Below are 25,935 nucleotides of genomic sequence, written 5' to 3'. Positions count from 1 at the left end.
AAGCAAAGCCGCTGCCGAGGAGAACCTCGACGCGAACCTCTTCTCCGACTCTCCTATCGCCTCTCTTCCCTTCCCCTGCAGCTCCTGCAGCCGTTTCCGAGACGGGAGTTTGCGCCGCTTCTCCTCATCCCCGTTTAGGTGTGAAATGTATTTATATTAAAAGCGCGGAGAAACGGAGAGCGAGGGCGGAGGAAGTGACAACAGCGGTCTATCGGAGGAAAAAAAAAAAAAAAGCCGTATTCCTCTGGATAAAACCAGGACAATGAGAAGCTGTCAGTAGCTCTGGGCCGGCGTCGGGACCACGTGGGGAGCATTTGAATTGGACCGCAATGCCCTCCTGGGCCGCATGAGAAATTGAATCAAAGCTGCGAAAGGAAACGTGAGGCCAGGCCGAGAGGTAGAGCGCCGGAGATGTGGACCGAGACAGAGGCGAGATGGAGAGGCCGGCGGGAATTAAAGCGGCCCGCGGCCGAGCCGGGAAACACACCGTATCTTTCACGCTCTTCTGCGATGTTTACATCTCCGGTCGGTCGGGATTAGCATAGCGCGCTACTTAAAAAAAAAGAAATGTATTAATGACACGTCCGGTCTTTTCACCGATCGGACCTACTTAAACCGGTATCTATTTATCGGATAATTATTCCGATCATTACGGTCATTTAATGGAAAATGCTAACTTTCGTTAGCATCTTTTTAATTTGTATCCACCACCTGCAGATCGTGGTAGTACTATTTTTATATACTTACTAAAATATAATTGTCATTACTATAAATAACAAAAATATTCTCCTTAAAATCGCAGAACTATCACTTTAATTCAAAGCCGTTTCCCAGTTATGTTAGATTCACTTTGCTTTTTGTGTTTTGTCCATCGCCTGAAAATAATCTCAATGAGGAAAATCACATTTGGGTGATCAGCAAAATAATAGCAACTTAAATACATCATAAATTTAGCTAAATTTGACTCCAAATAACATTACTGTTTTGTCCCTGCTATCAAAGTGTGATCCTATCAAAGTGGTATCTATTTATCGGGTAATTATTCCAATCATTACGGTCATTTAATGGAAAATGCTAACTTTCGTTAGCATCTTTTTAATTTGTATCCACCACCTGCAGATCGTGTTTTAAATCGTCACAAAGTTTGGATTTTTTTTTTTTTTTTTTCCCAAAAACATGTATCGTAATTGATTTTAAAGTTTAGTCCTGGTCTCGACGAGCGCTATATATCGATTAAGCACTTTTTTTTTTCGTCTCCGCGTCCGAAACACAACGTGACATAGCATCCCCGCCTAAACTTTAAACAATAATCTATTTATTTCCCTTGAAAAAGATGAGCCGGCTTTCAGGTCACCGGCTAACGTGGACCGGCCGGCATCCATCCTCACACACACACACACACACACACACACACACACACACACACACACAAAAGAAGAACGGTCTCCAGGTGTCTCTCGATGCTATTATTACTTTTTAAAATCTTTTAAAGCGGATGTGATTAAAGTTTTATCGGGATGAATATTTCACCGCGTGCCAGAGTTAAGCATTTGTATAAAGAACAGGGGAGAGGAAAAAGTTCAGCTATTGAGATGCGTGAAAAGGCATCCCAATTTCCCCTCCCGATACCCGCTCTCCACCGGCTCTTATGCTCCGCCGACTCACTCTCTGGTCCGCCGCGATCGAAGGACGGCGTGAGAGTATCCGGACCCGACGTGAAATGTCGTGTCGGCGGAAGGAAGCGCTGATTCATGATGGCTGCGCGGTAGGAACGGCGAGCGATGAGTCGTTACCGTAGGCGCTGTCACAAAACGTTCATCTCAGGCTCTCCCGATGGATTATTGCGCGTCCGTCTACCCGCCGAAGGAATCCTCCGCGAGCATATGCATATCGGCGATATGAAGAGGCGCCGATTGAGAAATAGGACGTCGGCGGAGTCGGTCCGGACCGCGTACGAGACGGAGAAACGAGGCCGCGGTGCGGATATCAAACAAGCGTGAGTGGCATCCCCGCAGATAACAGTCAGCTAGCAAGGAAGAGGAAAAAGAGCGAGAATGCTTCTTCAGCAACCCTTTTCTCAATTATCTGCTGTTCAGCGAAGGCGATGACGGATTGTCTTTGGTAAAAAAAAAAAAAAAAAACTCTTAGTGGACTTGTAGTTTAGCTGAAAACGCATGGTCCGGAGAGTCATTAATCCATCTCAAAGTAGCAGCCTATTGAGCTCCTGCAGCAAAATACGTGATCGAGCAATAGACAGAGGAGTAGCGGGGATAAAGCAGAGCGCAGATCTGATTAGGCTGCCGTCTCCGCACACTCCACAGGGATTAAGCACAACAGTTCCTTGTTAGACCTCCCTGCTTTGTTCCATACAGCACATATGCCATTAGCAAAAAGGATGATAAGGAGGGGGCGGCGGGGGGTAGGTAGTTAGATCACAACCCCACTGACTAATTAACTCTCCTGCATGGCCACACAATAACACTCACACGCTGATATATAGTTAATGTGCCATTGGATAAATAACGTCAGATACTTCATGCATTATTCTCCCCGTAATACGGGGCCCCTAAAAAGCAGAACAAATGAAGCGCTTATTTATGAGTCCCGGTTTCGGTACAAAATGTTACACTCTGTAACCAACTAGTATCCGCATTTGTATGCAAAGTGTCATTTGCATTTTTATGTAAGTTGTGACCTGGAAGAGGTCCTGATAGCGAGGGAAAAAAAAAAAAAAAAGAGAGAGAGAGACTCGAGCAAATATGTATCATTATTTTCCATTCCCCCGCATTATTTTCCTTTTTTTTTTTTTTTTTTGCTCTTGAGACGCGCGTCACTTGAAAGTAGCGCACCTCATCTTCATGAATGAACGAAATCAGCAACGCTTCTCATTATAAGCGGGTTCCACCGCAAGATAAATTACAGCCTTCAAAAGTCACCATTCACATAAATCCACTCCTCTCTTAAACGCGTTCGGTAAAAACTTAATAATATAATCCCCATGAAGGGAGGATTTATTGCAGGGCTTTTGTATTAACCTGTATTAGTTACCTCCGGCTAAGAGGTCATATTCTCCGTGACATTTGTCTGTCAGTCTTTTAGCGGGATTACGCGCAAAATACCCGTGAATGTATTCATCGGTGCGTGTTGTTGCCGTGGTAGCGTTACTCCGCACCATCAAGGAAATGCTTCGATACCTTCAGGGCGGGAAGATGAAGCCGTGAAACAATTGCAAGAGGGCCGGATCACCGGGCGTGGCAAATATCACCGTAGCGGCGACAAAAAAAAACAAAAAAAAAAAAACGGAAAAATCAGCTCCCGTATACTGATTGAGCAGATATGACTTGACATTAGCATATCTTTCTTGATAAATCTTATCCGTCTGGAGACAAAGTTATTTGCGAGGCCGAAAAGCAGGAAAATGTATTTTCTGAGAAAATGAGTAGGAAGAAAAAATGCGAAAATTTGAGTGGAAAAATGAGTAAAAGGACCCGGAGACCAGAAATAATCCATCAAAACGCTACCAAAGCGACGGCTTGCTAATGATATTGTTTGTTTGTTTGTTAGCATGCGGCTCGCAGCGAATAAATGCATTACGGCTAAAAATAAAAGAAAAAAAAAGGGGGGTAAGATAAGAACAACTTTATTAATCCCGAAGGAAATTGTTGTGCCAGAGTTACAGAAAATATAACAGTAATAAATAATAAAAGAAAAAGGCAGAATTAGAAATAAAAATAAACTATAAACTATAAAGTGTCTCAGTAAAACTATAAGTGTCTTAGTAACAAGTGAGGTAAGGAGTGCACAATAGTATGATAAAAGGAAAAATTGTAGTGTAGCTGTTATGAAATGAAATATTGCACCGCTCTGAATATTGCACAGTGAAATGAAATATTGCACAGTTTTGTTTTTTTTTTTAGGTTAAAGATAGGTTAGGTATACGGAGCTGATTCCTCTCATAATCAATTCGCTTTTCAGAATCGACACTCATTTGCTTCGGCGAGTGTTTGCACGCCGCTCGGCTTCTCACCCGCTCAATGAATAGCGCATTTAATGAACGTTTCCATTTCGCACCTGCTGTTCGCCGCGTTTTACCTGAAACGATACTTTTTTTTTTTTTTTAGAGGAGACGCGCACGTGGATGCAAATGTCCCCGTCAGTCAGATCGGACATGAAAGATTTATGAACCAGCCTGCTCCTTTGTGTAACCTCTGATTGAGCTGGTGTGTGACACGGAAGGGCTTCCTCCCGAGAATTCACCGCCGAGCGAGTAAATACGTCGAATGAGGGTTTTTTAGACGAGGAAAATATAAGCATCCTCTCCTGGGGAGGAGGGCAGGGGGGGTAATTTACACAAGAAAGACCCATCGAGACGTCAACATTTTCCAACCGGAGACGGGGTCCTCTTTGGCGCGACTGTGTTTTTTTTTTCTCCTTTTTCGTCACTTCATCCCGTCACGCGGCGCCGTGTTCTTTTAAAGCGGCTTTGCTAATAGACGGGAGCCGCAACAAAAGACAACGAAGAGTAATGATTTGTTTTCCCCTCTCGTAAAGTCGTACTTTTTCCGATGTTCGCGGAGGTTCTCGGTGGATCTTCTCGCTGGAAGACGTTTCAACCCCTCAGCCGAGAAGCTTCTTCAGTCCCGATGAGTTTCCGGATGTAACTGACGGGTTTTTGGGGCGGCTTTACGTTACGGAAGCTCGGCGTTTAAAAGGAAGAGTCGATCCGGTGAAACCGGGGAGGTTGTTATTCCGATGGGGGTGTCGTTCGTTGGAACAAAAGAGCAATTTCAGCGGATTACCCGGGTCTTTCCTGGTCGTTTGGCGGGTGCAGATGAACGACAACGCGGTTAGCATAACAAACCCCTTACACATTCTGCGGATCGACTCTTACATTTACACAACAAGCCACCGTAACCTAAACCCGCCTAAAAACCTAGCGGTTCTATTCAGAAAAAAAAAAGTCATCTTAGTAGAGTTTTGGAAAAATCTGCACGCCGAAAATGCTCCATAAGGAAATTGTATTTTACACATCACGCAAAAAACTCATTCTGACACGCGTGATGTTTCGAGCAAAAACTACAAGAGAAAGGTGTTAAGTTTTTTGTGTTGTATTTAAAATGTGTGCAGATTTTTTCAAAAGAGATTCATTTGGAAACTCCTCATAGGTCATTAGAACCGAAGAAGCCTCTCGGACGACGGGCTGAAACACCTTCAAATGAAGAAATTCACGTCCGCTTGCCGAGACGAGAAGATTTCGACAAGAATTTTTCTATTTTGGGATTTTCAACGTGATTTTCTAATATCCAATGCAGTTTCCACGAGGGAGCGGGTCAGGGAATTATGGTTTCGTAATATTTATTGAGTATTTATGTGTGTGTGTGACTGGTATTTGCCCTTCAGACAAACTGATTTTGTTTCAGAAATAAGAATCAGTGTATCATTTACAACAGATTTCTGGGTAAAGAGGTTTTCACTTCTCTCTATATTGTTTTTTTTTTTTTTTTTTTCTGGTGTTTGCAGGCGAGGCTTCCTTTGCCGAAGCGGGTTTCCTCCGGGGCCAACGGTTTCTCCGACCGTCATAAATATTTAGGTTAATTCTCCTGTCAGCGGTCTCTGACCGAAGCACTGGCGCAAAACTGGAGTCGGGCCCTGAGCGCCCTACAAGAGCGAGCGCTGCTCCTCCGGGACGCCTTCAACGCGGGGCCGAATTCCACAATATATGATATTTGCGTGACTAATGAGCGATCAAACCTTTTTATTGTAACAATTCATCCGCCGCACGGCCGCGTTGTTTCCAAACGATAGGTTTCGGAGGCGTGTCCGAAGGGTGTCTGACGAAACCGAATCGAAAACGCGCTCCTTTTATATCGCGAGCGATTATTTGACTCAACGGTGATATAAAAAAAATGATTACGGCGGCTTTAAAAGAAGAAGACGCTGAAGCATTTGATGTACTCGGGTCACGGGGACAGTATCCGCGCATGAAAATTCAAAAGTATTTGCATGTTTTAATACATCGCGGTCCAGGCTTTCATCTAGATTGATATTGTGCCGGCGTGCTGAGCTGTACTTTTTCTTTGAGCTTTTTAATTGATGGAATCCGTCTTGTCAGATTTTACGACTTTCCCATCATTCACTTGGCTTTGCGGCGCTCTCTTTATGTTTTTTTTTTTTTTTTTTTTTTTCCCCGCCTACCCTCCCCAAACACCTTTTTCTTCACCTGCTGGCAAATTCTGCTTCCGGACTTTTCCAAACTTCAGCCTCAAAGAAAAGAAGCCCTCCCACGCGCTTCCCTTTGAAAGCGGGAAACTCCTTTTGTCACGACTGAATGAAGCGCGTGGACTTGACAGGCGATTGAGCGCTAAGTGCTAATTTGACCAGAAATAGCGGTTTTTCGGGATTGGTGACAGCAAAGCGCGATATTACATCAATACTTGAGGAAACCGTAAAATACCCGTCTTCTGTCAAAGAGCCAACGTCTTCATCGTCTTAATCTTGAGGACGAGGAGCGAAACTCACTTTTAACGCTGACGTTTCGTCGATGCGCCGTCCCTCCGTCCCGTCATCAATCCCTTCTTCGCTCGCGTTTTATTTTCCCCGATGTCGTATTTTCTTCTTATCTTCCCGCTCGACCCTCTTTTTTTCCCTCCCGTCGTCTCTGATTGATTAGCTTTGCATGTACGGTCAAAATAAATTACTGAGAATAACCGAATTAGAATAATGACCCGACTGAATCATTTATGCAGTTTACAGTAACTCAACTTCAGGAATAATGAAATTTGTTTGATAATCAGGTTGGTGTCAAGCGCGGTATGAAGCCACAGGAAACATGTAATAGCACTAATACATAATAAATGAGTGAAGGAGAATGCGTAATGAAATCTGCGTTGGCAATCACTCCAAGTTGTGTACCTGCCACAATTCCAAGGTCCTATTCGCTAATGAAAAATTGACACTAAATCCCGGGTGTGTTAATTACGTTGTGTTTTCTCAGATTTATGAAACAATTCCCCTTCCACAACAGCTCCGCGCGAAAGTTTCGATAGTCAGAATATCGTCCGCGTTTTGTTTGCGCGCTCGCGCTATCTGCGCCGTTTCATTCGCTTTTTGTGACATTTATAATCGCTCCTTTTTTTTTTCCCCCCCGCCTTCCTGTAAACAGCGAAATCATGTTTGTTAATTGGTTTATTTTCAATTCAAATCTCAGAACAGAGCCGTTATGTCATAATTCTGTTTGTGCGTATTTACTTGCTCGCAACCGTGTGTGTAAAGTAAAGAAAACACCGAGAAGGGGAGAAAAAAAAAACAACAAAAATAAGAGTGGGTTTCAGCCTGCATTGCCGTTCGCCTTATTAAATTTGTGGGGAAAAAGCACGAGAGAGCTCGTGTGATAAATCCTAATACGTGTCTCATAACCGTGCTCGGCGATCAAACCTGGATGTTTGCACGTCGACCGGCCGCGCTCGAAGCGCCGATTCCGTCGGCGCCGTCACGCCGAGCAGAACGACAACCCTACCAAGCCGTAAAACTGAATTCCCCAAAAGTGACGTGATGGGAAATGACAGCGTGATGCACAGAACGGCGCTAGCGGGACACGCGATGTGCTCTCGGAAGCCGCGCGGTAAACGTGCGGAAAATATCCGCACGTGCGTCCACGTACCTGTAGATGATGCAAGCGCAGTCCCTGCAGGTCCCGCAGTTCTCGATGTCCTGTCCAGTTCTGTAGGAATGTCTTCTGTTGAAAAGCACAGCGATGACATATCACGGGGTAAAAGAGCGCGTGTTGTGTTTACGTGTATCTATGAAGACACATTTAGGTTATCATTTCCCGAATGTTTCGCCCCGGATCTCGATGAAATCACCCCCGATTACATTTTTAATGAACGATATCCCTTCTCGCGGGCTCGGGCTGTTACGAAACCGTGAGTCACCGCATCATCGCCCCGGGGCATTAAATAACGCTCAGGAGGTAAAAGCCGAGTTTGCGTGCTTTACACTTTGCCCCGTCGCGAAATTCTCATAGCGGATCGTGCGAGATCGGAACACGGCGAGGCGGAAATCTCGAGCTCTCACATGTTCAGCGAAGACGTCAGCAAAGTATGGCGTCGGCTTAAGCTTTGGCGGCGCGCTTTGGATTGCTCAGATAACGGTCGAGCTTTTTCCGTGGAGACGCGGACACACATCCATCCTGTCCCGTCCCGGAGTTTTCTCATCATGCGCTATTTTGGTGCGATAAGGCGGGAGAAATTACTAAGCAGCTTACAGCAGATTAATTAAATGATGATGAGTATAGTAGGGGGTTTACACTAAGAGGCATGAAGAATCCAAAACCACCAACATGATGACAGCCAAATGCAGATTTCTATCTGCCTCCACCTGCTGCATACATACATACATACATACAAACATACATGCATGCATACATGCATACATACACGCATGTGAAAAGAGCCGCTGCATAAAAGGTGCAGTTCGTTTCCCAAAAGAGCAGCGTTGTGACGTGGTATCACATACAGAGTATTGTTTTGCAGCATCACGGGTACGAGACTCTACGTAAAGTACAAACTACAAATATCGACACGCCGTTTCGTCGTTTCGTCGATACCAAATTGATACCGATTTGTTTTTCAATGCCTAAAATGCCGGCTTGGGCGTGACGGTTATCAAAAATACTCGTATCGCATCGTTCATATTTGTCGGATGTTAATGTGCCGAGAATAAATAAGAGTAAATTTCATTCTCACAAAGAGCGACGAGCGATGATGGTACTGTCGTGTTCTGTATGTTTTTGTCCGTCTCGGCACGGAACGGCTCTTCGGTTTTTCGGATACCCGGAACACGTGTTTTAAAAGCGAGAGGTTCCCGCTGCCCTGCTCATCTGCCCGTCCAAGTCTTTCTCTTTTTTTAAATAAAGGTTAACAGGAGAGTGAATGTTAAAGTTGGCAGCAAACTACCAGATGGCTTGTCACACTACACTTGGCCCTGAGCAGAGAGTCCCTGTTAGCCCTGGGTTTACAGCGCTATTAGCCCGAGGCTCACGGTCATTTCACATTTAACAGCCTCAAATTTGGGATAGCTCATCGTTTTTTGGCCTTTGGCTGTCACACTACATTTAAACCCGAGCAAACATTTCTCAAATCCTTGATTTAACCCCGGGCTGCGCATCGTTTCACAGGATTGTTAATGCTACCTTAGCTGAACATGTGCTGCAGGGAAGAAATACAAGCGTCAGCCATCTACTCGATGAACAAGGACACGCACCGCGCGCACACGTAGTCGCGTATTTTCGTTTTCCAAGCGCTGTCGCCGTATGGATACCGTGTTTCGAGACGATATATATATATGTCAAGTGTCAAGGCTGGAGAACGCTTGTGGAACGGGCGACCGACTCCTTGTTCTTTTTTACATTTCTTGTTTGGTGGCCCTTGCGAAAGAATGAAATCGAGGATTTGTGACTTTGAAAGTTTTTCCGCGGCAGGAGGAACAGCAAGAACCATTTTCCGTTTCTATCGAGCCACGTCTCGGAGAGGACTGAGATGGGGTGGTTTCCCAATTTGACTTATCGGTTGGTCATAAAGTAAAAAATTAAGAGTCGTTGCTCATTTATTTGAAACTGTCATATGAAATAAGTAGATTGAGAATATAGTGAGCCAATTGATTCGACATTGTCGTCGGTCGTCCAAAAATATCAGGGACGGGATGTTGTTTTTATTTAGAAAAAAAAAAAATTCTAAATTTTTTTCTAAATTTTCTAAAAAATTTTTTTTTTTTTTGGGTGATTATTTTTCGAAAATTCAAAGAAAAATCCGAAAATGAATTCCACCAATCACTAGATGGGATCGTCTTCTTTCTAAGTCGGTACGGTCGTCTTGACACGCTATCTTAGTCTCTCCCAACGTGGCATTAGTGTGGAACTAAGTTTAAGCGGCCTCTCGAAGGCTTTCAATCCGGGTTGGCTGACGGCTAATGAAGCGCAATTATGAAAAGCCTTAAGAGCACCGGGCTCTTGATTATCTCATAATAATGTGGTAATTATGCAATTACGCAAGCATTTTAACCCGCCCGATTGATCTTAAAACACCGTCGATTAAGAAAAAAAAAAAAAAAATGTCCGTAAATAAACGAAAGCGAGAAACGGAAAGGACGCCTCACCCATCTCTCTCGGCTTCCTTCTTCTCCAGGTCTTGAATGACATCCAGTAGGACCTTAATGGTATTCTGGCTGGTCTCCAGGACGCCCTCCAGGCTGTGGAGCTGGTTCTGCAGGCTACGAATATCATGCAAGGGTCCGTTGGGACTCAGGAGCTTCTCCGTCACCCTGGCCGGGTCCAGCTTACACCTGGCCCCGGCCACCAACCCTCCCAGAATCTCCTGGACCTGCCTCAGAGTGTCGGCCTGCGAGGCGGTCAGGGGCCCGGCGGGAGGCGCCTCCTCCGAGCCGGCGGAACCCCTGGCTCCGGAGCAGCCTTGCTGGTTTGGAGAGAGAGGATGTTGGCTTTTCGGGGCATTGGCTCCAGAGCAGAGCATTTTGTGTAGAGCCCCAAGCTGAGCCTGGGCTGAGCTGAGACAGCTGGGCTTAAAACAGGCCTTGGCAGGAGAAGATGAAGAGGAGTCCTTTCCTCCCTTCATCGCAGGAGCTGGCGGGGTTTGAGCTCTGTGCTTTAGAGAGCTGGCTCTCTGACAGTGCTTGGGCGAGTCCATACATTTTTTATCTTCCTTTTTCTCGGTTTCCTTGTCTTTCTCTTTCTCGGCGGCCTTGCTATCTGCCCTGAGCGCGGGTATCCGGGTCGCAGAAGTTTGGGGGTCGCTTCCCTGTTTGCGTGGAGTGTACGGCGGAGGCGGTGGCGGCGGAGGAGGTGGAAGTCTTATGCCCCTCTTATCCTGAGTGCTGTTGGGGGCTTGGGAGGGGGGAGTGTATGGCGGTGCGGCTCGAAATTTGGAAGAGTAAAGAGGAACGGCTTTAGTCGGTGTCGCACAGGTTTGCGCATTTGGAAGAGCGGACAAATACATTTTCACAAGTGGAGGCGGAGAAGTGCAAGATTTTAGTTTGGGGACCGGGGACGAGTACGGAGTTATGCCTATGCTGGCAGAAGAGGTATTTTGCAGAGCTTGACATGGGATGTTGCAATGAGACACAGTTTGTATGAGAGTGGCGTAAGACGGCGAAGCAGAATTCTGATGCGCGGGTCCAGCCGGATGCGTGGTGGTATAATATGATATCGAGGTGCAAGACAAGGCAGTCTGAGTTACAAATGTACACTGTGTTGCATTTGGATTCACCGCTGACGTAGAGTTATACGCGCCGCGGTTTGGTTGGTTCTCTATATTTGGGACGGTAGGGGGATCGGTGTTGGTTTCTGACGGGACAATATTGGCGGTTGTATTATTCGGGGTCGGGCTGCGGTAGCTCAGGGGGGTAGGCGATACATTTAGGATCGGGGGATTGTAGTTCTGGATGGGGCACGGCAGTGCAGCTGAAGGGGGGCTGGAACAGACGGCTGTGCTAGTGACTACCGGTGGCGATACAACCGTATAATACGGGACCGATTGCCGAACTATGTTGGGTGCGTAAGTGGAGCAAGGACTCGGCAGTGCCTCAGCAGGAAGTGGAGAGATGCAAGCAGGCTTGGTTGGGGAGGAGCAAGCTGGTACAGCTGGGGAGGAGCAAGCTGGTACAGCTGGGGAGGAACAAGCTGGTACAGCTGGGGAAGGGCAAGCTGGTACAGCTGGGGAGGAGCAAGCTGGTACAGCTGGGGAGGAACAAGCTGGTACAGCTGGGGTAGGGCAAGCTGGTACAGCTGGGGAAGGGCAAGCTGGTACAGCTGGGGAGGAGCAAGCTGGTACAGCTGGGGAAGCGCAAGCTGGTACAGCTGGGGAAGGGCAAGCTGGCTTGCTGGGAGTGGAGCAAGCCGGCTTGCTGGGAGTGGAGCAAGCCGGCTTGCTGGGAGTGGAGCAAGCCGGCTTGCTGGGAGTGGAGCAAGCCGGCTTGCTTGGAGTGGAGGAAGCCGGCTTGCTGGGAGGGGAGGAAGGTGGCTTGTTGGGAGTTGAGCAAGCCGGCTTGTTGGGAGGAGAGGAAGGTGGCTCGCTGGGAGAGGAGCAAACAGGCTTGCCGGTCGAGGAGCAAGCCGGCTTGCAGGGAAGGGAGCAAGTTTGCTTGGCACAATGTTCAGGAGTCTGTGTTGGTGCACTTAAAGGTGGTGAAGGTGTACAGTAAGGCACAGTACTTGTTTGGGCGGTAGGAGGATCTTGCGTCACAGTTGGGGTTACAGGGCTCTCAGGTTGAGTTGGGACTGAGTTGGCTGACACTGTCAAAGGCGGGGAAGCACAAGAGCTGCATGTCTGTGTCTGGGTATTGCAAGATTGTTGATTCGGGGAGTGACCGGGAGAGTCCGTTTGTACTCGGGTCTTATCTTGCTCAGCATTTGAGCCCACGCTCGGATAAGATTGACTGCTTTGATTTTGAGTCAAAGATGGTATTTCGCTCGAAGGCGGAGACAGATCTTGACTTTCAGTTTGACTTTGGGTGGTGCAATACTTGAAATTGGGGGATGGGGTTGTGCATTCGGTTTGAACTTGGGTGGTACAAAGTTTTGCATTCGAAGGAGGCGCGGGCGCACCGGGGTTTTCGGTTTGCGTGGGAGTGGTGCAGTAGTGCACCTCCTTTCCGGGATCGCTCGTTGTTCTATTGAGTCGCTTCCTCCTTCTGACCGCTGAAGGAGTGATGCTTCCCTGGCGCTTTGGGCCATCTCTGTAGGAAACAGCAGAACAGTGACATGGCTCAGAATTGTGAAGGACTAAAGGAGGACAACTGTGTCTTGCGGTTTTCACGACAGCGACGGACGATTTAAGTTCTGTCCTTGAGGTTTTGGATCTCCTCTCCACCGCGGTCCGGTCGCCGGACCCTTGAGGACCGTTTTGGTCCTTGGACCCGAGCGACCCCGGGTGTTTCTGTGTAAGGTACTCGTCTTGGGAGTCGTGCTCGTCGTCCCCGTCGATGCCGACAGAATCCCCCAGGCTGTGGCTACGTGTGTGGGCGGAAGAGAGGGACTGGGGCTTCTTCAGGCATGGGGAGGTCTGAATGGCGGTGCTGGTGCTGGTACCGGGCTTACGAGTCATCGGCAAAGTGAGCGAGTTAGCCTGCGGAGGAGCCCAGCATCGACGCGTGGGGCCCGGCGTCAGCGGATGCGGAGGTGCCCGGGCCAAGAAAGCTGCCACCACCTCGATCGTACTCGCCATGTCCCCGCGCACGGCCCCCACCACGGAGGTCTGACCCGGTAGACCGTCGGCCACCGGCCCGTCCCTGCTAGTCCACGGCTTGGGAGACCTGCTGCTGCCGTGTTTGCGAAGAGGATGCGGGCTGTCACAGTCCGTGGCAGCCTTCTGATGGCTATTGTTTTCTCCCGTCCCGCTGTTGCCGCTGCTGCTGCTGCCATCCTCCAGGTCTTTAAAGCGGACCTGGTGGGTGCGGTTGCGGCGTCGCTTGAGGCGGCTCTCGATATCCGGGGAGTCTCGATTGAGCAGCACAGAGCGCACAGTCATTGTCCCGGGCAGCTTGTCTGCCAGGGCGCTCTTGCCATTAGTTTGGCCCGTGAGCAAGAGGTTGGGCTCTTTGCTCACCATTTCTCTCACTCTCCTCTGTCCCCGAACATCCAAAGGCTCTGCCGGCAGTTTGATGATGTGAAGGCCTTGTCGTGTCAGTATGTCAACAAGTAAACCGAGCTCCTACTTGCCGCATACCGTTCGTAACGGGAAGAGACGCGCGCCGCCGATCGACCGAGCTCCGGTCTCATTCCAGGACAAACTGGGGCTGTAGCTCGTAGTCCTTTTCCCAGATTGTGCACAGGATATCGTAGCATTTCACAAAGAGCGCTAACTTTGTCCTTAACGAAAGATGTCTTTCCATATTTACACCTCAGAGTGAAGTTTCAATGAGTACACCAAGAAATTGAATATGGGTTCTACTCATATTGTTACGATGAGTAAAACTTAAGCGTAGTTCGTCCGATCGTCCCGTTTCACGAAAAGACCAAACTATTAGCGCAGCCTCAAATGTTCTCTGAAATGAGCGTGTCTGTGTTTTCCCAAGTCGTGCATTTTGACACTTAACTTTTTCCTAACATTCCGGGGAGATTTCCCCCGGGATTGGGATCGGAGAGATTACAAACAAGTACGAAAGGCGGAAACAATCGCGGCTTGTCCATCCTTTCTGGTGTCCATCACATCGGTTCATCCGCCCCTCCGTCAGTTCTGTCCCCGGGTCCCTCGGGAGGTCGGATGGCCAAAGACGGGACTCGGCCTGCTCGCTTTACCATGTTGGCCGATCTTCCTCGACTAACTTTAATCCCCACGTTGGTGTTTTATCGCCTTCCGTCCGTCGGTCAGTTCCTTCGGTTCTCACGGTTGAAAACGGCAAGAGTTCCTAAAAAGGAAAATTTTAAAAAAAAGAGTACAGACAAAGAGAGAAAGAATAGGTGTAAGAAACGGTGATCGCTTCCGTATTATCGCACGGCCAACGAACGGCAATGTGAATTTTTTTTTTTCCCCTCGGGGTAATGAAGACGCTATAAGATAGGGCGATATGTTAAAAATGCATTAGCACCGGGTCGAAACAGAATAGAAAGACAGATCTATCAAGAAAAGCAGTGAAAACAGGGGGGAGCAGGACAAAAAACATCGGGTATATAATCGCATTCGACCCCAAAAAAAAAAGCACAAGCAAAGAATTTTTCAAATCAATCACTTATCTAAAGTCATGTTATCCTTTTGTTTTCGCCGTATTATCGTTAAAAGCGACCGTTTCTTATCATTCTCGAGATTTTCCTTTTTTTTCGCGCCAGGTTTAGCGTTCTGCTATCGGCCCATGACGGTCCGCCACGGTGACATCCTCTCTGATTCATCCGGTCACAGCGTGCCGTAGTTACTCGTATGTTCTCGTCACCTCCGAATCCGCCGTCGTTTTTTTGACAATCTACGCCCTCGTCACGTATATATACACGTATCGCTTCCATTTCCGGTGGCGGCGAAGCGTTAGCGAGTTGTTTTCTTTCCGCAATCTACGCGTGCACGCCTTGTTATTTGGCCTCCAACGACTGACAAGGCCGGGGCTGATTCCGTGTGTGTGTGTGCGACTCGCCGTTACTCTGTTCCACTCTTGTCTGTGGGAGGGGTAATTAGTGACTCCTTCACAGCTCCCAGGTTATTTAGGGAGAGAGATACCCAAGGGGCTGCCAGGATTATTTACGTCCGATGTCCGACGGCTTCGAAGAGGAGGGTCTTTGTCACGGCCGCGGCCTCCGTCGTCCACCCCTTTAAGACCGCGCTTGTTTGGATTAATTGCAAATAAAAATCACGGCGGAGGAACCCTCGCGGAGCCATATCAACGGCGCGGATATATGAATGAATTGCTAATCGAACGACGCTTTCGAAGCGGTATTCCCCCGCCGACGGTGTAGGATTCAGACAAACGCACCCTGGTTGATTGTTCGCGTCGGCTCATGCGAGGAGGTCCCGCACCGCAATGACTCAATAGAGTTATTTTTGAATACAGTATAACCCTTGTTTTTCATGGGGGTTACGTTCCAAAAAGAAGGCAAAATCCGTGAAGTAGAAACCTTTGTTTTTTTTACAATTATTATACGATTAAATACTCTATTATACATCGCTGCTGTCGTCCTTATGTTTTTTTCTTCCTTCTTTATGGAACGAACGGAAGATTCGTTAATTCCGTAATGCCGGAAGCTTTTACCTTCCCTTAGCATGTCCAGAAGTTTAACTTTATCTGCGATAGATAGCATCTTCCGCTGCCTTTTGGGCCCTGCAAGGTGCTTTTGTCGCTCCAGAGCGTTTTGTCAACATTACGGGTTTTAGAGAAACTCGAAATCGCAAGAGAATTTGCGCGTACGTCATGTAAATTCGGCAAGCTGTTTTACGTACGCGTACGTATTAAACTGCGACGTTATTGACGCACAGGTAGAGAGAAGAAGCGGGGTGACTTTTTAACCAATCAGAATGCGGAGCACAACGCACGACGCAAATCCGTGAAGTAGCGAAACCGTGAAAAGTAAACCGCGTTATAGCGAGGGATCACTGTAATACGGAATACGGATTGACGAACGCGGCGAAATTCCATTTTAACCCCCGCCCAGGTAAAAAAAAAACGGCGTTCCGTCCCTCCTATTTTTCACTGATATCCCATTTCACTCAGGTCATTGGTCTCCCAACCAATTCCTTGTAAAAAGCACTCCACTTTCAACCTTCACCCTGACAGATTTTCCTCTGAGCTTCATTCACCAGTCACAGGGCCATTACCCTTACTCATCCTTTGCAGTGTCATCCTGATCCTTCCCTCTTTCAATCTTTCTTCCATCTGGCCCCTCTCTCTTCTTCTTTTTCTTTTTTTTTTTTATTTTCACCCTCGTCACTTGGATCTTCCCTCCTTCCTCCCGATACCACTTGCTGCGCAGCAATTCCGCTTTCTTTTCATCCCACATTTTTTTTCTTTTTTTTTCCCCGCTGTTGCCGCCGCTCCGTTTCTCAGCTGCCCTCAAATCAAAATTTACACTGACAATTTAATGAATCTGGATCCTCTTTATGTCGCCGGGGCTCACCGGTGCGGCCGAGGCCGGCGCCGTCCCACATGTGACATTTTCATGTTGAGGTTTATTGGCAGGCGAGAGATAAATTACCAGACGGGAGGAAGAAGGTGTGCGACCGCATAATGCCAGCAAGGGTCGTAACTCTTTCGGGTTATTATTTAAAACGCTACTATCGCCTCTTTTTCTAGCCGTGAACACGCTTTACCGCGAAAAATCGGATTCCGGCGCGCGACGTTTAACGCTAAGGTTACATCCGACCTCGCCGCGCGAAGCCCCCCGCCGACTCCGCCGAACACATCTGGTGTATTTAAAATACAAAAAGTCCACGAGCGCGGTTGCGCATCTCTAATAATATCCACGGCGTTTCTCCCGGGGATGTCGGAAATTGCGGGGAAACGCACCTTTTCGGTCTCACCGTGAGACCAGAAGAGGTGGAGCGAGGCGGCGTCGATTGACTTGTTATGTAAAAGCATGTCAGATCAGATCGTCTAGGCGCGCTTAAATTTGTCAGACAGGACTGAGATGAAGAGGAGGCAGCCAGAGGAAGAGGAAGGAGAAGAGGTAGACGCGTTTGGTTATATTTATAGACGTTATGAGACACATAGCGAACTAAGAGGAGTAGGAATCTTAATAAGTAGGAGGCGGAAAGAGCCGGGCGGGCGGGCGGGGGGGGGGGGGGACGGCGAGCGGAGCAGGAGGGAACGAACCCCAGCAGCAGAGGAAATGTCATGGTTAGGGTTCAGTGAAGTGGTAAATCAGGAGCATCAGCGTGTCAGGGCATTTAAGGGGGAACTGGAGAGGAACTAAGAAAAGCTATATGATCAGTTATTGGCCCTGTGAGCGCTACAAGGGTACGAGTTATACCTGCGCGCCGTCGCCAGGATTTACAACGCCGCTCGCCGTCTCGTTTGACCCCGGGAGATTTCGAGGCCGACTGCCGAGGTTGGGATTTTACCGGCCGCGTCCAAAACGGGGATGGTTTTTAGGTATTAAAAATGCAAGATGTAAACGCATGCAGGAGGGCGGACGATGGCGTGAACGCATCCGTTCGCTTGGGCTCGTAACGGGAAAAACACCTGGGAAAAAAATATACTGCTCGAAAAAATAAAGGGAACACTTGAACAACACGATGTAACTCCAAGTCAATCGCACTTGTGTGAAATCATAGTGTCCACTCAGGAAGCAACACAGATTCATTTTGACTTGTTTTAAGGACATTACATCAAAGTTGGATCAGCCTGGAGTTTGTTTTTACACTTTAATTTGGAGTGTGATTCCTAATCCAGACCTCCATGGGTTGATACAATTGATTTCCATTGATCATTTTTGTGTGATTTTGTTGTCAGCACATTCAACTGTGTAAAGAGCAAAGTATTTCATAAGAATATTTCATTCATTTAGATCTCGGATGTGTTTTTTTTAAGTGTTCCCTTTATTTTTTTGAGCAGTGTATTATCTAAGAAATATTAAAGAGTAAATAACCAAGGTAGAGTTCTGCCCCCGAGAGCGGAAAATCCCCAAATCCTTCATTTCTGATTCAGAGAGGAAAGAGCGTGGCTTCCTGAGAGTGATGAAATCTTAAGCGCGATCATGCTTAAAAACAAATTAAATTAGTTAAACAAACACTAATTAAATCAAGATTGTGAATTAATGAAAACATTCAAGGCAACACGGCGAACAGAAGACGGAAACGCCGGTGTGTTTGTTTATCGCCGCGCGCCGGACGGTCAGCTGACGCGGCGCTCTAGATTTTTCAAAACGCTGGATCCAAGTTTAAAATAAATTACCTAGTTCTTCTGTTTTGTTATTTTTATTTTGTTGCGTGACTCCCCTATAATAATAGAGAGTTATTATCGGCCCTCGGCACCAAAGAGAAGTCTTTTTAGGGTGATTGAATGACCCACTTTGATTGACCCCTGCGTTTTTGTTTTTTTTTGGATGAAAAAAACTACAAGTTGATTAAAAGTTGGGGAGGAAAAGCGATCATACGTGAGGTTACTTGTTGTCCTCTCCGTTTTTTTTTCACCATTTAGGCTGAGATAAGCAATCGTGGCATCTGAGTCGAAACAGCAAATGATTTGAAACTGGTGTTTTTCTCCAAAATTTAGATGTCAGTGTTGGAAGACTTCTGAAAAGAAGTCACCTCATCACCTCTGACGTTTTAAAAATGAAGGCGTGGCCGGATGGCCGTTTACGGCAGGTTAGTTTCGGCTTAAGATCCACGCACACGTTATCAAAATCTGCGATCGTTTGTTTTTATTTGTGGCTTTACCTTCTTCGGACACATTGAAACATCAAGGCGATTTCTCTTCTAGTTTACAAGATCTATCCCGGCTCATGCTAATCATGCTAATGATGCTAATGATGCTAATCACGCTAATCAAAATGGGATTTCCTTTGTACGACTTCAGATGTCCGAGGTCGACGCGACGCCCGCTTATTTGACGGTACCTCAGATTTAGAAGTCGAGCAAACGTGCACAAACGTCACCCTGCGAGAACGCCGCCCTGTTTGCTCCACTTTCCTTGAAGGATGTTTGTGTCGCCTCTAATTTTTTTTTTGCAGGATGAATGCAAGAAATGATTTGTTCCATCTGTCCTCCTTCAGTCAAAATCCTCTGCCTAATATGAAATCCCTATATGTAGGCCAGTGGACTGTGATAAGCATACTAAAACAACTGTGAGCAAATGTGAGGGTGTTTGGGTATCTGGGAGAGAAATCCAGAATAAACATTGCTTTTCTTCTCGGAGTCCCTCTGAAGCCTAATTGGCTTTTATTTTTCCCCCTCTCTCGATTGCGCTTTTAAAAACTCGTCACCGCGTGTCTCTTTTCTCGTTCAAAGATTTCCACGCGCGCGTCCGAACAGATCGGGCGGCGAACACGCGACGCGATTTCCAGAGTTTGCAACGTTCCCGTCAGAAATAAGCCCGAAGACTAAGTCATTGTGTTTTATAGATAAGTTGCCACCTGTCCAGAAAATAAGCAAACTCCAGAAAGCAAGAGGGAGAAAAGTCCATTTTTTGTTGGGAGAGCGAAGCCTGATTAATAAACTATGCAAGAAAAGTGGTGGATGGAAAGCCTGGAGAAAAGGGATCCTTAAAAGACACGAGATAAGATAGAAATAAAAGATACCGCAGAGAGCGAGGAGGAAAGCGAAGGCTGGCGTGGCGGTCGGGATGAACGGCACCGTGCACTCTCCTCTCACGTGTGTTTGGCGGCGGTTGCACATTTGCATGCGATATGTGAGTAATTGTGCACTTTATGTGTCATTATACCGAATCTGTGTGTGTGTGTGTGTGTGTGTGTGTGTGTGTGTGTGCATATATGCACAAGAAGAGAGTGCTATTACACAAATCAAATGGGGAAGCGATTAAAAAAATCTTCTCATCGGCCAGCGTCCTGCGATGATTGTTAGCTTAAAAGGACGGTGTGAAGCCAAGTAAAAGCATTTCGTTGCATCCTGCACACACACACACACACACACACGCACACACACACACATATATATATATATAAACACACAGCTGCACAGGGATGGAATTCCCTCATTCAGTGCCTCCTCCTCTTCCTCAAACTTTCTTCCCGAGCCCCCACCCACCCCCACTCACCCACCCACACCCCCCCCAACCCCCCCCCCCCCCCCATTTGCCCCCCCGTTTGCCCTCCCGACAGCCCACATGACAAATATGCAATGAAAGCACTCTGCTGGAATCTGCAAAGCTACATCACTGACAGACCAATCTAAGCTTCTCACTCTTTAAAGCTTCTCATAAAGCTGCACAATCTTGGAAAATAACTCCCACACCTGCAGTCAAGCAAATCCCAGAATCCAAACGCACGCGTGCACGCACACACACACACACACACACATGCACGCACAAACACTGCGAGGATGATTGCCCCCCCTTTCCCGTTTGCAAGAATAAATACATGCACACACACACACACACACACAGGCTAGCACTTTCCAAACACATAAACAAAAATATAATCGTGCACGTGTGTGCGCGCATGCAAGGACGTCGGCCGCCCGGCTGGCTCCTTAACTGTAACATCACACTGTGGGAGAATAAAAGCAACAACAACAACAACAACAACAAAAATCAAAAAAAAAGGAGCCAAAACAAAACAGTAAGTAGAGGACTGGCGTCAACTGCACACAAATACCAACACATCTTTACGCGTTGCTCTGAAATATGTCAGATCTGATCTTCCTCACTTGGTTATCTCAGCGCTGATGCTGAGAGAAAGCTGATGGAAAGATTGCTGTACTATCTTCCATCAGGACACGGGACTGAGTCACACATACCCCATCTCTCTCTCTCTTTTTCCGCTCTGTGTTTTTCCTCCCATAAACGCTCCTCGCTCCTCTTCGCCGCTATTCCTTCACGTCTCCTCATCCCATTCTTCCATCCCTCCGGTGTTCATATTTGCTTTTTCTTCCCCACCTCTGTGTCACTGCCGCTCGCCGAGCTTCACACCGTTTCTTTTCCTCTGTGCCGAGTCCATCTGCTCCTCCGTCTCCCTCTCCTTTTTTTTTTTAAACACACTCCTCTAAGGATGTGTCTTCTTCTAGCTCGCCCTCCTCTTCTGCTGTGGATTCATGCCTTTTTTTTTTTTTTTTTTTTTACGTGGGAACCTTTTTTTTTTTTTTTTTTTTTTTTTTTTTTTCATCCAACCCTCAGAGCTCTGAGCTCCGCTGCGCCTACCTCGCCGCCGTCTGAGCGTTTGGGCTGTGAGTGAAAGTGAACGGACAGGAGGGGGAGTGAGAAGACAAGAGTGAGCAAACAGGCAGTTATCCTCTCAGCTTCTCTCCTCTTCCCTTTCCCCCCCCCTCTCTATTTCCATATATCTCTCCATCATGACCTCGTCTCGGTGTCGCCATGCGAGCCCTATCCTTTTAAGCGAAGGGGGGGGGGGGGTTGAGGAACACGAGGCATAGAGGAGGTGGAGCCAGCGAGCCCGTCTAATTAAAAAGCAGAGTATGTACAGCTGCAGAGAGCAAAGAGGGAGGCAGCTAGAGGAGGAGAGAGGGGAGCAAAGTGATACAGGGGGCGGAACCGGAGGAGGGGAAGGGGGGAAGCATCCAGCGAGGGGCGAGGGGTGGTGTGGCGTGGGAGGAAGGGGAAGCGGGGGGTTAGAGCGAGGCTCGTGGTGTGAGGTGGGGAAAAGGACAGAGCTGACAGGACAGCAAGGTCAGCTGGAGAGGAATGCAGAAAGGTCATGCATAGAGAGAGGGAGGAAGGAGAAGGAGATGCGAACAGACAGGTAGAATTATTCTACAGATATCCAAGGGGGGGGGGGGGGGGGGGGAGGGGGGGGGGGAGCGCCGGGGAACCGTGACCGGCGGGATAATAGAGACGCGCCGACGACCGGGCTGACGGACTGGACGTCGAAGGTTAAACGGCGACGTTTTCCAGGCCTGCACGCGTGTGTTTATTTACCGGAGTTTTCAACCCCTTTTTTTTTTTTTTTTTTTTTTGTTCTTGTTGTCAAGCCTTGATCACTAAAGAAAATTGATTTTTTTTTTTTTTATTGTTGCCCATCGACCCCCCCCCCCCGTCATCTCCGCGAGAGCCGTTGTCACCTGAGGCCGGTTTTCGCCGAAACGGCTCCGTACGGCCGAGATAGAGAGATAACGTCGACACCTAAATGCCTTCGGGGCTGAGACATCTCATCTCTTTTTATCAGCTCTGATCACTTATCTTGTACTATCTCTCCTCACCCGATCGGCCTAACATTAACATTCCCGCGGATCTTGTTTTAATATCTTTCTGATGTTCTACTTTCACACTTTCAGACCCCGGGTTTCTGGGAATCGTCGTTCGAATCCATTAGAAACAGGATTTCATGGAAAGAGCACGATTTGCGGGGACGGGAAGTGGACATGCGATCAGCCACGGCGCCGGAGAACGTACGGAATAAAGTTCGATTTAAAGTCAGATTTAAAATACAGCAAAAGATTTTTTTTTTTTTTTTTTTTTTTTTTTTTTCAGTTTTGACACAGAAATTTCGTGTTCGCCTTCTCGGATTCCATCCCGGCGAGATTTAGAGCTAACGGCTAATTGAGCTAAACAGAAAAGCAAGTAAGAAAGTATCAATAGTAGGCAAGCGCTTCATATTGCTAGGTTTTTTTTTTTCTTCCTTTGCGAGTTGAGGATTCAACTGTCTTCAGCTAATTAGACGCCTTTTTAACCAGAAACGCATCCGGAATTAAGCAGCAAGCACCAGATTGTCTGCAAGAGGCCAAAGAAGCCGGCAAAAAATGGACAAAACCTGCCTTTCGTTTCTTTTTTCACTCTGTATTTTGGACGTCGTTTCTCCAGCGAGGAAATGGAAGTCAACGGAAAATCCGTTTGTTTGCACCAGCAGTTGAGACTAACATGTAAATAGGTCAGATTTAGGCATTATTTTCTTGCTTATTTGCCGCGATTTTCCATTTTCTTGCATATCGGCAATGGCCGTTTCAATTGGGCGTTGAGTGCGTTTATCCAAATGTTTAGCAATATGCTAAGCAACTTTGATTACGAAACTGATAGAAACATACCAAATTAAAGGATTCCAGATTTGACCGTCGCACGAACAATTATGGTAGACAGATCTGGATGACATTAAAAAAAAAAAAAAAAAAAACTGACACTGAAAGAAAGCAAAAAAAAAAAAAAAAAAAAAAAATCTGTTGTTCATTTTCATGGAAAAATTCCAAACTAATTCTGGAAGAATCCCAGCGAGCTGCACCTGCAGCTGGGTGAGGCAGAGTGACACATGTGGGCTGAAGGGCTGTTCGGGGTCACATGGCTGCGGCGGCGAGCGCTTCGCCTCGCCTCGCCTCGCCTCGCCTCGCCTCGCCTCGCCTCGCCTCGCACCGCCGCAACGCGTTTGACGTTCGCCAGAGTTGAAAGACCAGTGATCTTTTGAATCAGCGCGTGTTTGTGGCTGTCGGAGGCCGTGAGCGGGATGAGAAACAGATTGGGGTAATGAAAGGATGACGGACTCGGCCGGGGTCGCGGACGGCTGTCCGAAGAAAAAAAAACGGATGGTTTTTAAAAAGTTTGCAAAGTGTCGGCCGTCTCTGGTGCCGCACGAGGGGGACATGAAAGATTTGTGTGAAGCTCGAGGCGTAAAAAACAGACCCTTGTAGTTTCTAAGACACGGATTGGGTGCTTTGTTAAATAAAACAGAAAGAAGAGGAATAATCAGCCGCCATAGGATCTATATATCTTTATATATTTATGTATTATTTTTTTATTATACAAACATATATATTTATATTTTAAATATATTTATATTTACAAATATTTTTTAAATTATTTTTAAGGGATAATTGAAGGATTTTTATATTTTAAATATAAATAAATTGAGGTTCAGATTAATGAAAATGAAAAATTTCCATTCCACGTCCATTTTTAATTAATTTCATGTGTTTTGGAGAATTGGATTGTTTTTTTGTTGTTTTTTTTTTTTTTTAGTCAAGAAGTGCTCCCATTCTCATTTTCTCACCATAACATATGACTTTATCGCAATCGTTATGCAACCTTTACGTCTGAAAAAATCTCAAAGCGGAGCATGTTTTTTTCCAGATGAATGAAAAATATAATCTTGTTTAAATCCGTCCGGCTCTCTTTCAGCCTCGCTCCTCAGGTATATCGACTGGAGGGGAAACACGCAAACAATATCGATAATAATTCATCAAATAAATCCATAGGCTCACGGAATCGCCGAAAACACCCCGCGGTCCGACTGCGACCGCTCATCCGCGGCGGCGCGGCTACATAAAGCCAATCCGAAGCCGATCTTTTAATATATATCAAGATCAAATCATCAATCACGGTCTAATAAAATGTTACAAAATGTGAATAATGGCGAAATCCAAGTTACCTGAAAAGATCTTATTATTTTGCTGTCTTACTCCGGAGCGTGATGGATGAACGAGGCGGGCAGTCATTTGCCGGACCAGAGTGCAGCCGGCATCTCCTGACCGAGCGCGGGACATTGTCAAAGATCTTAAGTTCTTTTGATGGATGAGGAAACTTTCCCTCCTTTGTTTCTGGGCCGATTAATGGCTTTCCGCCGCCGCTCTCTTGTCTGAAAACAAAGATGGAGGTCAAAGAGAAACGCCACCGGGCGACATAATAAATTGGCGGGGAGATGGGCTGAGAAAGTAGGGATTTTTCAAATGAGACCACGCGCACGGGAGGTTTCCTCGCCACAACCGTGTCATTTTTGACGCCCGACTTTTCCGTTTCCCTCCGGAGGAAAAGGAGATCCGATGACTATTGACGTGAATGACATTTTACTTTTTTGGGGATTTTCCTTATTTTGCTGTTCTTTCTTTTCTTTAAATTCCTGGAAGTGCGTCTCTCCACCAGGTGGTGATGTTGTTCTGGAAGTGTTTAAAGTGTTGAACAGCACGCTTGGATCTTCATACACTATGCAAATGATTCAGGAGACATGATGTCTCCCGAGGGTTGTCGTGTACGTTTCGGATTTTTTTTTTTTTTTTCGGAAGAAACACGCGTGGTTTTTTTTTTTTTTTGTTTTTTTTGTTTTGTTTTTTTGCGAGGCGTTTATTTCCTCTTGGCGACGGGAAATGAAACCCGGCGCCGAGTCCGCGCGTTGCCGATGTCAAGAATGTCTTGAAGGAATGTCGCCGAAATGAGGAATCATTTTCCCAGAAGAAGATCTGGACCTCGTTCTCTGAATTAATAAAACGATGACACCGCTACATGACATTTTTCCAAATGTCGAGGATTAGTCTCAACCTACGGCCCTTTTTGCTCCCCTCCACCAAATCACAACTATATTCCACATCTACTCACGTGAAGATCTTCGTCCGCGGATGAAGACTAAAGAAGATACAGAAAAAAGAAAAAACCGAAGCTTTAAATTTCAGAATGCACCGTCACGAAATTCTGGATATTTCATGTCGTCGGTTGCGTGCGTGTCTCACACAGGAATTCAGAAATTGTGAAATTGAAACGGACCGCAATGGCAAAAGCTCCTGTGCAAACTGCAAGAGGTAGAAAGGTTAAAAAAAAAAAAAAAAAAAAAAAAAAAAAAATCAGTGATTTCCTGAAAATGAACTTTTCCTTCAATTTTTGGAGCGACATAAAGCGTAAAGATTCCAGCTCTTCGACTGCGGTGGAAGTAAAAGGAAAGCGAAGCTGATGCAGAGAATTCACGGAGCTTTTCCAAAGACGGCGTTCTGCACTCCGGTTGTAAATACTCGAACAAAACCCCACCGCAGCGACGCTTATATTTCCTGATGGCGAGCATCAGCCGAGACAGATAGACCGCTAAAAAAGTCTTTAAAGAGAAGTTTTTCCCTTTACGGAAATTGC

At 46.7% G+C, this 25,935-nt stretch overlaps 1 protein-coding gene across 2 annotated transcripts in view; it reads right to left on the bottom strand.

Moving 5' to 3' along the window:
• Positions 1-21,180, bottom strand: part of LOC147230955 (uncharacterized) — a 40,325-nt gene extending 19,145 nt beyond the window's left edge. The window contains exons 1-3 of one of the 2 annotated variants that reach the window (XM_086151927.1): positions 20,904-21,180; positions 10,153-14,418; positions 7,661-7,735 (exon numbers count right to left, since the gene is read on the bottom strand). In XM_086151927.1, coding sequence (XP_086008053.1) covers positions 7,661-7,735; positions 10,153-13,619 — 3,542 coding nt within the window. In that variant the 5' untranslated portion in view covers positions 13,620-14,418; positions 20,904-21,180. The remainder of the gene's footprint in view (positions 1-7,660; positions 7,736-10,152; positions 14,419-20,903) is intronic. The other variant, XM_086151929.1, reaches the window with a different exon arrangement.
• Positions 21,181-25,935: the final 4,755 nt, after the last annotated feature.

The sequence above is a fragment of the Fistularia commersonii genome, chromosome 9, assembly GCF_037954325.1.
Source record: "Fistularia commersonii isolate RoL2024-O1a breed Wild chromosome 9, RoL_Fcom_v1.0, whole genome shotgun sequence".
NCBI lineage: Eukaryota > Metazoa > Chordata > Actinopteri > Syngnathiformes > Fistulariidae > Fistularia > Fistularia commersonii.
The sequence above is the reverse complement of the archived record's forward strand: the minus strand, read 5'-3'. Positions and strand labels throughout refer to the sequence as shown.